The following is a 13,239-nucleotide window of genomic DNA, read 5'->3' as shown; positions in this document are numbered from 1 at the left end:
TGGAGTAATTTGCAAGTATGGGAGTGTGTTTTTCTCTGAAAATCTTCATGAGGATTAGAGAAAAAGTGATATATTTTTGTACCGACACATTTGCTGAGGAACCTATTTTTAGATTTCTATAAATGATAAAATTGCTGCCTTTAAATATTTATATGCATATGTATTTTTACAAACAGAAATTGGTTTTCTTTTCATTTTAAACCTTACTGTGATTTCAGAAGAACTTTTGATATTTATTCAAAATGGATAATCTCATTTGAACATGGTGGTAGCACCCTAATCCTTTCTTGAATCAACTCTGTATCCCCTATAATTAAACTCTATTATGTAAAAAACAGTATATGCATATGGAAAGGGGAGGAGAGGAAACACTGAAAATTAAATCAACTGATGGGTCTGAGGTATGGGGTGGCATGACTTTTCCCCATTTGTGTAATCATACTATTTGTGCAGCTTAAGAGAAAAAACTCAAAATGAGAAAGCAGTGTCTTCAGAGTAAAAGTTTCATTTTAAAAAATAGCCATTTGGTTTGAAAATGATAAACCCCTGTTTATCAGCCCTGAATTATTTTCACTTTCTTATACCATGCTCCTCACTCTTCAGCAAGGTATGTCTGGACTAGGGCACTGAAAGAGAAGAAAATTAGTTATTTCTGATACACAAGCGTGAGTACATAAGACTGTTTTTATAATAAGAAAGACATGTTATGGGAAATGAGATCTTTTTCAGTATCTGACAGTTGGCTCTGCAGTATGTAACTGGGCATCGGGACACCGCCAAGCCATCTGTCATTCTGCGCTTGACACCTGTGGGCACCTCTGCTGCCACCAGTGGTGATGACACTAAGCGGTGGGAAAATGAGCTGGTTGGTGATGCACCTTCCGGACCGACTTCAGAAATTGCCACAGGCAGCCCCAACGCAAGTGCTAAGGGCATCCTGGCGCCGGCAGCAGGTCACTGTGCACAGGCAGAGCTGCTAGAAGGAGGGCGGGCGATGCAATAACTCTGTCCGGGGCTTAAATCTATACTTAGGTTCTTTTTTCTGTGTGTGAACTGGAAGTCGTACGACAAATTCCAAAATACCTGTTACCGTTGGTGAGCTGTGTGGTCTCTGTCTTGTGCTTGGGGTCCTGCCATGGGGTCAGTATGCACTGCTCTGTGCACCACATCCGGTTGTGCCCCCAGGTCACAATGGAATGCATGCCTATCCCAACCCAAAGCCCTGCTTTCCCACAGGGTGTGGTGAGGGCCAGGTGTGGGCTAGGTCAGCCCTCAGATGGATCACGGGGGAAAAGTCTGCCCTGAATTACTGCTCGGGCAAACATGAACAGGCACCACTGAGCTGGAGCAAGGACTTCACTGTCACTGTCAAAGGGGTGTGCGCCCTGCAGAGCCATCCCAGGTAGCCTTTGTAGCTTGTGCTTGCCGCCTCTGGAAAGCCAGGCTGGGGACATTCAGAGAGAGGAATGCACTCAAAGGCAGTGCGAGCACCTAGTCGCCCTTCACCGTTTGTGTGTTTAAATAGGTACGATTTTTAACAGTAAAACAGTTAACCTTCCTGCCTTTCTCCCCTGCTTCTGTCTTGTCTAGGGCTTCATAAGTATTTGACCTTACTCAAAATGTGCAAAGAAGAATAATGGAAGCCCCCGAATACCTTGATTTGGATGAAATTGACTTCAGTGATGACGTATCTGTAAGTAATTACGGCTGCAAGCAAGGCCCCAGGAGATTCTGCCTTCCCCTGCATGGGCAGCTTTCTCTCTCACAGTCTGCATCTCCTAAACTCTCCCAACCACATTTAGAAGTTGACAGCAGGAATCCCCTGTGGCAGACAAAGTGTGGTTTTGGGGTCTCCTAGACCAAGAAGTGAATCCCACTTAATTGTGTGTGAGCTTTGATGGGAGAGGCTTTGAACCTCCCTTAGCCTCCCGTTCCTCAACTGTTTCATTGTCAAAATTATTTATTGAGTGAATTTATGAAATAGGCACTTTCACAGAGTTCCATATGCACACAATGAATCCTGTCGGTGTTCATTCCCTTCATATGACTGGCTATGCCACCGCCTGCATTCTCTGGAGTTCACAGGGACACAGCCTGAAGGAGGGCCTGTGTTCTTAATTGACAAACAGTAAGAGGGATCCTTCCATGCCCTGCAGGTGTCAGAGCTCAGGTTGGGTGCTCATAGGAACACTGAGGAAAAGTCAGGATTGACAAGGGCTGGGTCAGGTGACCTCTGAGGCCCTGCTCAATTGCACAATGCCGTGGGATAATGAGCCTCAGTTCCCACTTCCTGCTGCCCCCAGCTTCACTCTTTGCTGCTCTGAATGGTTGGTCCACAGGTGCCCTGCTGAAAGCTGACTCTCACTTATCCTAGGCCACACAATCAGTGTTGGCCTCTTTTAACTCTTCTTCCCAGGGCCTCTGAAGTCACAATTTCTGACCTTACTTCTCATTGATCTCACAGGGTGTGGAGCTTTAAGTCACCCCCAGAAATTGTCTCAAAAAGATAAACTTAACTTGAAGTGCCTCTGACAGCAGTGTTATTCCTCTACCCCTTACTTGGAAGTAAAATGTACTGACTGTAGCAAGAATTGAATGGCTGGGGTGAGTTTGATGAATGACCTATTTTATACAACCTTGGATGAGTCTTTGTGCCAGGGGAACGTGAATTCAGCCTTTCCTTACTTCAGCTGCTGCACAGTTTTTATTAATCCTTGTTAAGACCCATATGAAGTGAGTTTCTTCCTTTCTCTGCTATCTTTCTGTGTGTTGTCTCTCTCTTGTTAAATTACAGTGCTTGGCTTAAAAGTGTGCAGGGCCTAGATCTTTTGTAAAACCCCCTCAAGGTATTCTGAGCTGAGTGGAGAAAGACAAGGGAAATGAATGATAATGGGGGGAAGTGCAGGCAGAGTGGAAGGTGTTTCAGAAAGGAAACTTGTGTTATGATTAGGATCCCGGGCAGCCCTGTGAGCTTGGATAATGAAGTTACATTTTATAAGCGAGCGTAGGCTTGGCAAGGCCCCCATCTGGGCTCCAGCCTTGTTCTGACCTTTGCTGGCTGGAGCACATTAGTTTTGCCTCTCTGAGATACTCACCGAACTTTGAAGGTTGTTTGAAATAATAATGAATGGGAAGCACTTAGCTCGGCACATAGTAAGTTGCTCTTAAAAATGGTAGCTTTTGTTATTATTTCAATGAATAATGCAATAATATTTATATGACCAATGGTGAAGAAAGAGCTCGAGGGAAAAAGATCAGGCATCATGTCAAGATTTTTTTTAAAAAATACAATAGAGCAGTTGTATTTACAGAAGAATCACCTGGCAGCACCCCATAATTTTGATGAATTAGGAATCTCCACTTGAAAGATAATACAATATGTTAAGCAATAAGTGAAGCTGTTTAGCAAATTGGGATTCAGGATTATGCAATAGTCAAGCTTCTGTAACTTGCCCACTCTGAAAACAAGAATAAAGTTATCCGTCTGTAATCGTGTAACTACACTCAAACCTTCCCCCCTTTAAATGTTTCTATTTGGAAATTTAACTTAAACTTATTGGTTGCATTTAAACTTAAGTCAGAAGGGAAAACATGAAGTCGCAGAGAATTATCGAAATGGCAGTGATTAACATTGATTGAGCCACTTCCTATGGGATAAGCATTATTTTGTTGAATCCTGATAATCCTATGAAGAAGGTACTTACTTTCATCTTCATTTTACAGCTAGAAAACTGAAGCATGGGGATGTTATAGAACCTGTTTAGGTTACTCAGCTAGTTAAGAGTGCTCTGTTTCTGGAATGTCCACATCCAGTGCATAGAGACCAGGGATGCTTCAAAACAACCTAATGCACAGGAAAATTCCCCACAAGAAAGAGTTATCTGGCCTAAAAGGTTGTTAGTACCAAGGATAAACAATTTTGGTCTATTTTAATCCGCATGAAACTAAAGAAGCTGCACTTTGACTGGCAACCTCAATGACATGGTAGATTTTGTTATAATAGGGCAATCTGAGTCAGGTTCAATACCTTCAATGTGCCAGATTCTATTGCTCTTGCATAATGACTTCACAGGGAAAGCAGTGGTGATAACCTCTTAATACTGAAATGATTCTTCTTAACCTATGTAGGTAAACTAGGAGCAATAAATGTTACAACTGTTTTAAGGACTAAATGGAGACTATTCAAATGCTAACACTGAAAAAATCAAGATGTGTTCATCTTGCTAATTCAGTGGCACAAAAAGAAATGTAGTCCCCCATAAACAAGCCTTTATATCTAGGATTCTGCAAACTACCACCTTAAGCCTCTTTGCTGGTTAAGTGGCAGGAGCAGAGAGGACAGTACATGGTACATTTGAAAAAGATGGTTATCAAAATGATGCCTCAGTTCAAAATTGCTCTTCTTACTCTCTAACCATAGCCCTATTATACAGTCTAGGCTTTCTGTTTCATGATTTTTCCCTCTGGTCATGAGCCTGGTTATTGTTTTAATAAAACATAAGCCATATACTGGTACAAAAAAAAAACAAGTAGAATTTTTTCACCTTTATCTAATGAGACAAAACACAGAAGGCAATCAAATTATTTTGAAATTTCCCAGACTCAAAAATAGTGCTCATCCTTTGCAAAATGCAAGGTTTAAACTATACATTCTTGTAACCCTGCCATCTAAAAGGGCAGAACATTGTACAATAATATTCTCCTTCAGATCAGTGAAGGAGAGATGATGACACACATAAACACAGAGGTTCAAAGTTGGGCTTTTCTGTCACTGCAAAGGGGTTTACAGATTTCTTTCTTTCTTCCTACAGAAGCCAGATCCTCCCTCTGTCTTGAAAAAGAAAAATGCTCTGGAATAATATTTGACCCTAGGGTGCTTAGTAGCCATGGTGTATCTATTTCATTGAGAGGCCAATTTGCTGTTTTCAAAAATAGTACTATACACAAGACTGAATAAAGCGGAGGCTGAACTATGGATCTATTGAAGAATTTCGTGCATAGCCAGTGCATGTTGACTGTGTCATGCACTGCGCTGAACTTGTTAAGTTAGTCATCTTGGTTAAGCCTCACATCATCTCTGCAAAGCAGGCCCTATTTTAATCCTCCATTTGGCAGATGAAAAATATTGAGGCTTAGAGAGGTCGTGTGATTTTCCCAAGGTTACGGATAGATAAGTGGCAGGGATAGGATTTAAGTACAGAACTGTTGGGCCACATTGTTTTCCCCTTCTGAGCACCTTGGTTGAGCAGAAGACTCTCTGGCCCAATTGGATCAGAATCTCCATCCCTAGTTGGCACTGAAATGACTGAAAATAGCTTTTTGGAAGTAACAGAGTTTAATATATATAATAAATAAATAAAATGACACAAGCTAAAGAGAATTAGGCAAATCTCTTTACTGTACCTCAGCTTTCCTATCTGTAAAATAATAGTCACCTCAACCTGGATTTTATGGAGAAAATACGAAATTTCATATATATGTATGTAAACACAAACCCACATATTTATGTACATACACATAGACATATATGTATGCACACAGAAACACATACCTACATGTGCATACATACATGTAGATATGCATGTAGATAGACATCTACATATCTATATGTGCACACACACAAGTAAAATACTCTGGCCCTCTGTGTGGGAATTTTTGTGCCTTTCTGTATCACTGTGACAGCAGCTTTGGTGAAAGTTGATATTTTTTGGGTAATTGCATAACCTACTTTGTGTGCATGTCAAATGAAATCAAGAAAAATAAGTGTCCTTCTACTTTACCAAGACCTTGCAACCTAAAATAATAGCACAGAATTGAGTGGATTCACTTTCTTAAGGAGCTTGAACCACATTCTGGTGGAAAAATTAACTCTTAGGCAAATGAATCTCACTTTCAGTGTTTTCACATTTTCCGTCATGCAGGCTAGGCATTACTTGGCCCCCGTTGTTTTGTGTGTATCACCCTTTCCTCAGCTCAGTCTACTGACACCTCCCAGATTTCATTACATTTTGACAAAGAGCCATTTCACAGCAGTGGCAGGCCTCAAGAAAGAGTATGTTGAGCTTACCAAGTAGGGCAAAGAGTAGGGTGGGTGAAGAATATAGCTTTTACCCAGATTTGATGTTTGAAAAAGAGTATAAAGATGCTCCAAGTACCAAGAACCTGTCTTGCCCCTCCTCTCGAGCAAGGAATCTGTCTGAGAAAGATCCAATTATACTTTCTTCGCACCTCCGAGAAGGTGACCAAGACTTCCATATGCATGACTCTGGCTGCCTCAGTCCCTGCTTTGCTGTTCCTGTCTACCAGCCCAGCCTTTCCTAGCAGTCATCCTGCTCTTGTCTGTATTAAAACTTTTTTCAGCGCTTCTCAGTATGAACTAGTTTCATCAACCATTCAGATGTTCTGCAATGTCTTGTATTCACATCTAAATTACCCCCGAATCTTCCTTTCTCCTACCCCCATTATCAAAAACCTCACACCTTGTTCTGATATCATATGTCATCTGTGTTATCTTGTTTTCTTAACAGCTTCCAAGAAAGGAATTAGGAATAATCTAATCCAGGAGAGATGAATTATACATGTCCCATAAGTAGTATAAGAGCCTGGGAGCAGAACCCAGGTCCCCAGACTCTTAAGTCTTGGAATAGACACCTCTTCTGAGAAAGTAGAAAGCAGTCTTAGGGACAGAGTGATTTCCAAGAGAGGTGAGCAACTGCCAGATATTTTTTATTTGTTTTTCTTTTACTCTGCAGATAGCCCTAAACTTTCTTTTCTTTCCTAATAGATACAGCATTTATTAAATTGACAATGAAGGTTATTTATATATAAACTACTTTATGCATAACTAGATTTTATGCCTATCTACTCAATAAGCATTTGTTAAACATTTGCAGTGTCCCAGGAATGGTTCTAGACTTAGGATGAATGACACAGACTTAGGCTGTGTTCTTACAGAGTTTACAGTACTCTATAATAATCCTACAATAACATAAAATTGAGCATACTACGAAAAGATCAGGTCAACTTCATGATAGGTCAGATTTAATTATAATATCAAACTATTCTTGACAGTCAGCCTTTATATTTTTGTAGTGATTGATTATTGGCGCACAATTAAAAGTAGGCCATTATTGAAATTGAAAAGGATTGCAGCTAGCCATCTGCCCTACTTCAAGATAAATTTCTTTTGTAATTTGTAATTTTGCCTCAATAGCAACCATTATTTTGACTTCATTTTTAAATACCCATTTTTAAATACTATTTAAATATTATTTAATTATTTTAAATAATAGTAACCATTATTTTGACTTCATTTTAAATACTTTTCACTGTGAATAATAATAATGGCATTTATTGAACACTTACTATGCAGCAGACACTCTTCCCTATGTTTTACATTATTGCCTCATAACTTCACAGCCATACTTCTTACTTCCCTCTTTGGAACACTGTCGTCTTCCCACACTATTTTTCGTAGGTCCTGATTATTCCATATTTCATAGTATCGTGATTACAGATGAAGAAACTGATATGCAAACACCAGTAAAGTAACTGGTAAAGATTAATTAGCTAGAAAGTGTTGAAGCCAGGATATAATAACATGGGCAGTTTGGCTCTAGAATCTATGTATGTAACCACTGAATTGAAAACTACTTCTGCTGGACCCCTTGGTCACCTCTGGTTGGTGACCAAGTTCATCCAACACTCTCCTCATCCACACCCCTTGTGGGGTCAGGGGACCGTTGAATATGGCGATCTTACCAGCTGTACCAATGTACACTTTTTTCCTGACTACACATATAAGCATTACAATAAAGTGCTTCCTGGTCTACTCTTAAAATTGTCAAAAAAATTAGAGTTTTCCCAAACACCAATTATAAGCAATGTCTTAGCATAATAGAATTTGATTATTAATTTTTTTAAATCTCTTGTTAGGATAAAAGGAATAAGAGTAAAAATCAAATGTATTTGAAAATAGGACCATTTATAATAGTTGTCTTTAATGGGGCGTAAATGGTAGAAAGCAATGTATTTAAGGCAGTCCGGGATGGATAGATACACTTGAAGAGCACCAGTATCTGTACTGTGTAGAGGTGGTGGTTGACACTGTGGGAGTCAGTACCTGTGAAATGTGGAACGTGGAAAGAGAACAACGTTCCACAGAAGGAACTGTGCAGAAGTGTGGCCCACATGGAGGGAAAGAAGAGGCTTCTTCAAAAGAGACTGGGAAGAAGTTTTCAGAAATATAGAAGGAATACAAGGGAGCCACGAAGACAGGAAGGAGGTGGTCCACAGTGGGAAACAGGTCATTATAAAGAGAAGGGTTGAAAAGTGACCACTGGACCTTCCAGTTGAGACTCACTAGTGGCCATAATAAGAGCAGTGCCTGTGGGATGACAGAACAGAAGCCACATATGGTGACTGGAGGAGTAAATGTAGAAGTGAGGAAGTAGAAACTAGAACCAAGGTGATTCTTCAGAAAAGATGGCTGTGAATACAAGCCCAGAAAGGTCTAGAGCCCACTAGGGAGGCAACATGTCCTGAGGTGGCTGGGGTGCTTCTTCAGTTTTGCAGGGTCAGAGGAGAGAGCCAATACTGAAAGAGTAGCTGAAGGGAAGGAGAGAAGAGGGGGTGATGGCAGAGCTAGAGTCCAGAGGAGGTGGGAGAGGAGCAGACCCAGGCACAAGCAGAGGGCTAGCAAGGAAGGGCGAATTATTAGCACCACACCTCAGAGAAGGGGTAGCGGGGTACCACCTGTGATGGAGACCGTGAAGTCAGGACACCCCTTCCTGAGTTGGAAGGGCAGGCTGTTGGCAAAGAGGTCAGAATTTTAGAAAAATACCATGCTTCTGAAAATCTCACTTCAGTTGTGTGTCTCTGCTTTGACTACCAGCTCTCTTTGTGCACATTGTCACCATTTTATTGTGTGCCTCTTGAGATGCCTGCTTGGATTTTGGAAAGCTGTATGAGAAACCATGAATTTCAGGACAGTTGTTTGGATGACTGGCTTATGTTTTTTTTGGAAACTTAATGGGACCTCAGCTGTTTAAAAGTCTCCAGCTCAAGAAGGTGCTTGGGACTTTGTTCTTCCATTTTCTGTGGCTCATTACCGCTTGAGTAATGTCTGCTTGCTCACCCAATTGGCTCCAGCTTTCAGGAGTAAGGGCCAAAGCTTTTCAGTCCAGAGTGCTATCTAGGGTGGTCAGAGATCCTCATGGCCCAATGGAGACACCATGCACCGTTATTACAAATCCCGTGTATGTTCAAACTGTTTTGCATGGCAGAGTGACAACATTGACTGGTGTAGGCTGGGCTGCGTAGGCTTGCCCTTGCGTCATATCAATCTGCATTTTGTGAAGCTAAGCATCAGTGTCAGCCCTTGGCCGTGACTCTCTTGGATGAGGGAAGACCAAAGAGGAGCCAAATCATGTGCTGGGACAGGCTGAGCTCTGTTTCCTTTCCTTTCCAACCCCAGCTCAGCCCCCTCACCCTGCCTCTTTAGCCCTCACATCTTGACCTCCTGTGTTAAAATCATAAGAAGAATGAGGAGAGAAGGGCTGTGTACACACAGAAAATGGTTCAAGAGGAGGCAAAGCATTGAATAGCATCATTCAGCTTACAGTTAACCTCACTTCTATTATCTCACATGGTTTTCTTTATAGTTACAGAAACAGTCCCAGAGATCTGAACTGATTTACCTGTAGAACCACAGCATTAATACCTATCAGAACTGAAACTTGATTCCAGATCTTCTGGCCCCAGACCGATTGTTCTTTATACAAAAGGCTAAGACATCAGCCAGTACTCATACTATTAAAATATTAGAAGTGTTTTTTCCTTTTAAATATACCATGGTTACATTGCTAGACTTGTAATTATGGGCTTTTCAAAGAAGAGTGCTGAATAAACACTGAGGACTATCATTATTACTATTATTATTACCACTAAAATCATTGGTTACATAGGGAATTTATTCAATTTAATAAGTGCCTGGTATCTTTGGTAAATAAAATTTTGTCCACACCCTCAGGAAGTGGAGAAAGCAATTATGCAGACGTAGAGATGAAATGTCAGCGATGGATTCTGTAATGGATATATCCCTAAGATAAAGAAATAGTGTAACAGTCATTCTTGAACTTGAGCATGTATCTGAATCACCTAGATGGCTTGTAAAAAGATTGCTGGCTCTGCCCTCAGACTTGCTGGGTGGGGCTCAGGGATGTGAGTTCCTAACCAAGCTCCTAGATGGTGTTGATGCTGCAGGTCAGACACTGTACTTTGAAGGCTTGAACTCCTTCCATCTGGGAGCATCAGACAAGACATTGTAGAAGTGATACAGATGCAAAGCTTGAAGGATTAAAAAAGTTTGCCTCGTTAAATGGGTGGAATGGCATTCCAGGTAGATGGAATAGTGTGCATAAAGGTATGGACAGGTAACAGTCGATAGGGGATCCACAAGAAATTTGGTATTAGCACAATCAAAAGAGAACTGGACAATGGCAAGAGATGAGTCTGAGCTCATGGAGGGTTTCACGTGCCGCACTAAATCCTGTGGTCTTTTTCCTATAGGCTGTACAGAGCCACTGGAGGACTCAAAAAAGCAAAGCATCCTAGTCAAATCTCTTCATTTCAGAAAGCTGATTAACTCTAGTACAAACGTGGAAGCATAGAAAAGATTCTTACTCATGACCTAAATATGAAAGAATGCCTTTGAACATCTATAATATTATGTCCAGCAATCAACCAAATGTCGATACATCTTGGTATTTTAGTCAAAGAGTTAATGATTCACTGTGCGCCATGCATATATACAAATCAAAGAAATCATCCTTTCCTACAGGCACTTAAGGGAGCCCACACTTCCACAGGAAACAACAGAGCTTGAGGCAAGGCAGGCTGGTCAGCACTGAATCCACCAGCCAGGGTTTCAGGGAGAAGGCAGAACACAGCTGGCCTAGCAGAACCGTGGCATTTACCTGGCCCGAGGAAGGCACTGCAGCCAAGGAGGACCCAGAGCCGAGGAACAGAAGGGAAACTAAACTCTGAATGCACAGGAACAGCACAGAAACAGAGGCAGCTGGTCAGCCTTTGTCAGGGGCTTCTCTTGAAACATGATGGAGGGGTGGAAAGGAAGCTTGGATCAAAAGGCTGTTTCTACAGGGAATAACCTCTGGAAGATTTTTAGAAAAAGAATAGAGCAACATAGAGATAGGAAATACAATGCTTCTCAGCCATCTGCACACCTGCTCTCCTCCTTTATCATTCAATAATCTCCCTATTATTCCCCTAGCTGGAGTCAAAGGAACAGAATATAAAGGGTTGGGGACAAGAGATGGGGAAGATGTATTGGTCTTTGGTTCTGATTGGGCCAAAAAGCTGGTAGTTGCTGCCCAGGGAGCTGGCCGTTGTCCTGAGAATGAGGTGGATTGGCGATCTGACAGCTCCTTATAAAAGGCCATCTGTCCCGTGCACCGGGACAAAGTCCGGGAAGCCTTTCCTTTCGGCTCGCAGATGGTAGCACAATGCAGTCTTGCAAGGGAGACTTCCTGGGTCATTTACCTATTCCCGAATTTGTGAATATCAAAATGTTTTTGCAAGTTGCTGTTTGAATTGTGTTTCTTCTGCAGGAATTCACGTCATAACTACCTTTACAACATTCCCTTAAGCTTTATATTCTATATAGAGAACAGTGTTTGGACTTACTGAAACAAACCCACAGATTGATTTATTCTTGGGTCTTTATAAAGAATGCTGGATTTATTCTCACTATAGACTGGAGTCATTGCTGAATTTGACATTCCATAGAACCTTACAATTATCCGAACTTTGATTTTCTGGCCAACATATCATCCTTTTCTTAGACTGCTGTACTTTTTTTTTTTTTTTAACAATAATATATTTATTTATTTATTTATTTATTTAATATATTTAATTTCTTTTTTTGAGAGGGCATCTCTCATATTTATTGATCAAATGGTTGTTAACATCAATAAAATTCTGTATAGGGGACTCAATGCACAATCATTAATCAACCCCAAACCTAATTCTCAACAGTCTCCAATCTTCTGAAGCATAACGAACAAGTTCTTACCTGGAGAACAAGTTCTTACATACTGAATAAGTTCTTACATGGTGAACAGTGCAAGGGCAGTCATATCACAGAAACGTTCAGTTTTGATCATGCATCATGAACTATAAACAATCAAGTCAGATATGATTATTCGTTTGATTTTTATACTTGATTTATATGTGAATCCCACATTTCTCCCTTATTTTTATTATTATTTTTTTAATAAAATGCCAAAGTGGTAGGTAGATGCTAGATAAAGTAGAAAACATAATTTAGTGCTGTAAGAGGGCAAATGTAGATGATCAGGTGTGTGCCTGTAGACTATGTGTTAATCCAAGCTAGACAAGGGCAACAAAACATCTACAGATGCAGAAGATTTCTCTCAAAACAGTGGGGGTGAGGTTCTAAGCCTCACCTCTGTTGATCCCCAATTTCTCACCTGAAGGCCCCCCTGCAACTGTGCCTGTCTTAGGTCGTTCCTCCCTTGAGGAATCTTACCCGTCTCTGGCTAACCAGTCATCTTCCGGGGCCATACAGGGAAATGTAAAGTTGGTAAGTGAGAGAGAAGCAATATTCTTTGAAAAGGTTAGCTTTTTACTTCTTTGCAGATTTATGCCCTGTGGCTTCTATGCCCAGCATTTGTCTTGAGGTATCTTTACCACTTGGAAGAATTATGATACTCGGTAATTTTCGATATGAGGCACGAATTCTACTAAAGGGCTGTAATTAGAAAGGAAGAAGAAAAGCTACAGAAGTAGCAGATGGAAGAAAACATGGGAAGATTGATTATTTCTTTGACATATCTTCTTGTAGAGTAACATAAGCATGTATAGGTTTTAACAAACTACTAATTAAATTGCATACACACATTAACATAATAGGAGTATAGTTACATAACCAAAGCATACCTGTAATTACCAGCCATATCCAGTGAAACCAAGAAAACCAGTTAGGTACCCTAGGCATTTGTGAAAACTTATCAATGATATGATGGATATTGTCTAACTGAATTGAATAGTTTGAGAAAAATCAGACAAATTAAAACAATACATTCCTGGGAACTGTTCACATCCCAAATGTTCTTTTAACAGTAGATATAGACTGCTGTACTTTTGATTTCCATTAGCAGGAGAAGCCACATGGCTTTTTCTACAAGGTCATTATTCCCA

General features: G+C 40.6%; 1 protein-coding gene across 5 annotated transcripts in view; it reads left to right on the top strand.

The window, feature by feature from the left end:
- SNCAIP (synuclein alpha interacting protein) overlaps positions 1-13,239 on the top strand; it is a 143,265-nt gene that overhangs the window by 72,808 nt on the left and 57,218 nt on the right. For 4 of the 5 annotated variants that reach the window (XM_036903142.2, XM_036903145.2, XM_036903144.2 and 1 more), the window contains exon 2: positions 1,591-1,693. In XM_036903142.2, the coding sequence (XP_036759037.2) occupies positions 1,637-1,693 (57 nt within the window). In that variant the 5' untranslated portion in view covers positions 1,591-1,636. Of the gene's footprint in view, positions 1-1,590; positions 1,694-3,116; positions 11,422-13,239 lie in introns of those variants that run through there. The other variant, XM_057490346.1, reaches the window with a different exon arrangement.

This window comes from Manis pentadactyla, chromosome 13, assembly GCF_030020395.1.
Source record: "Manis pentadactyla isolate mManPen7 chromosome 13, mManPen7.hap1, whole genome shotgun sequence".
Lineage (NCBI taxonomy): Eukaryota > Metazoa > Chordata > Mammalia > Pholidota > Manidae > Manis > Manis pentadactyla.
Note: the sequence above shows the minus strand (reverse complement) of the source record. Positions and strands in the feature narration are given on the sequence as shown.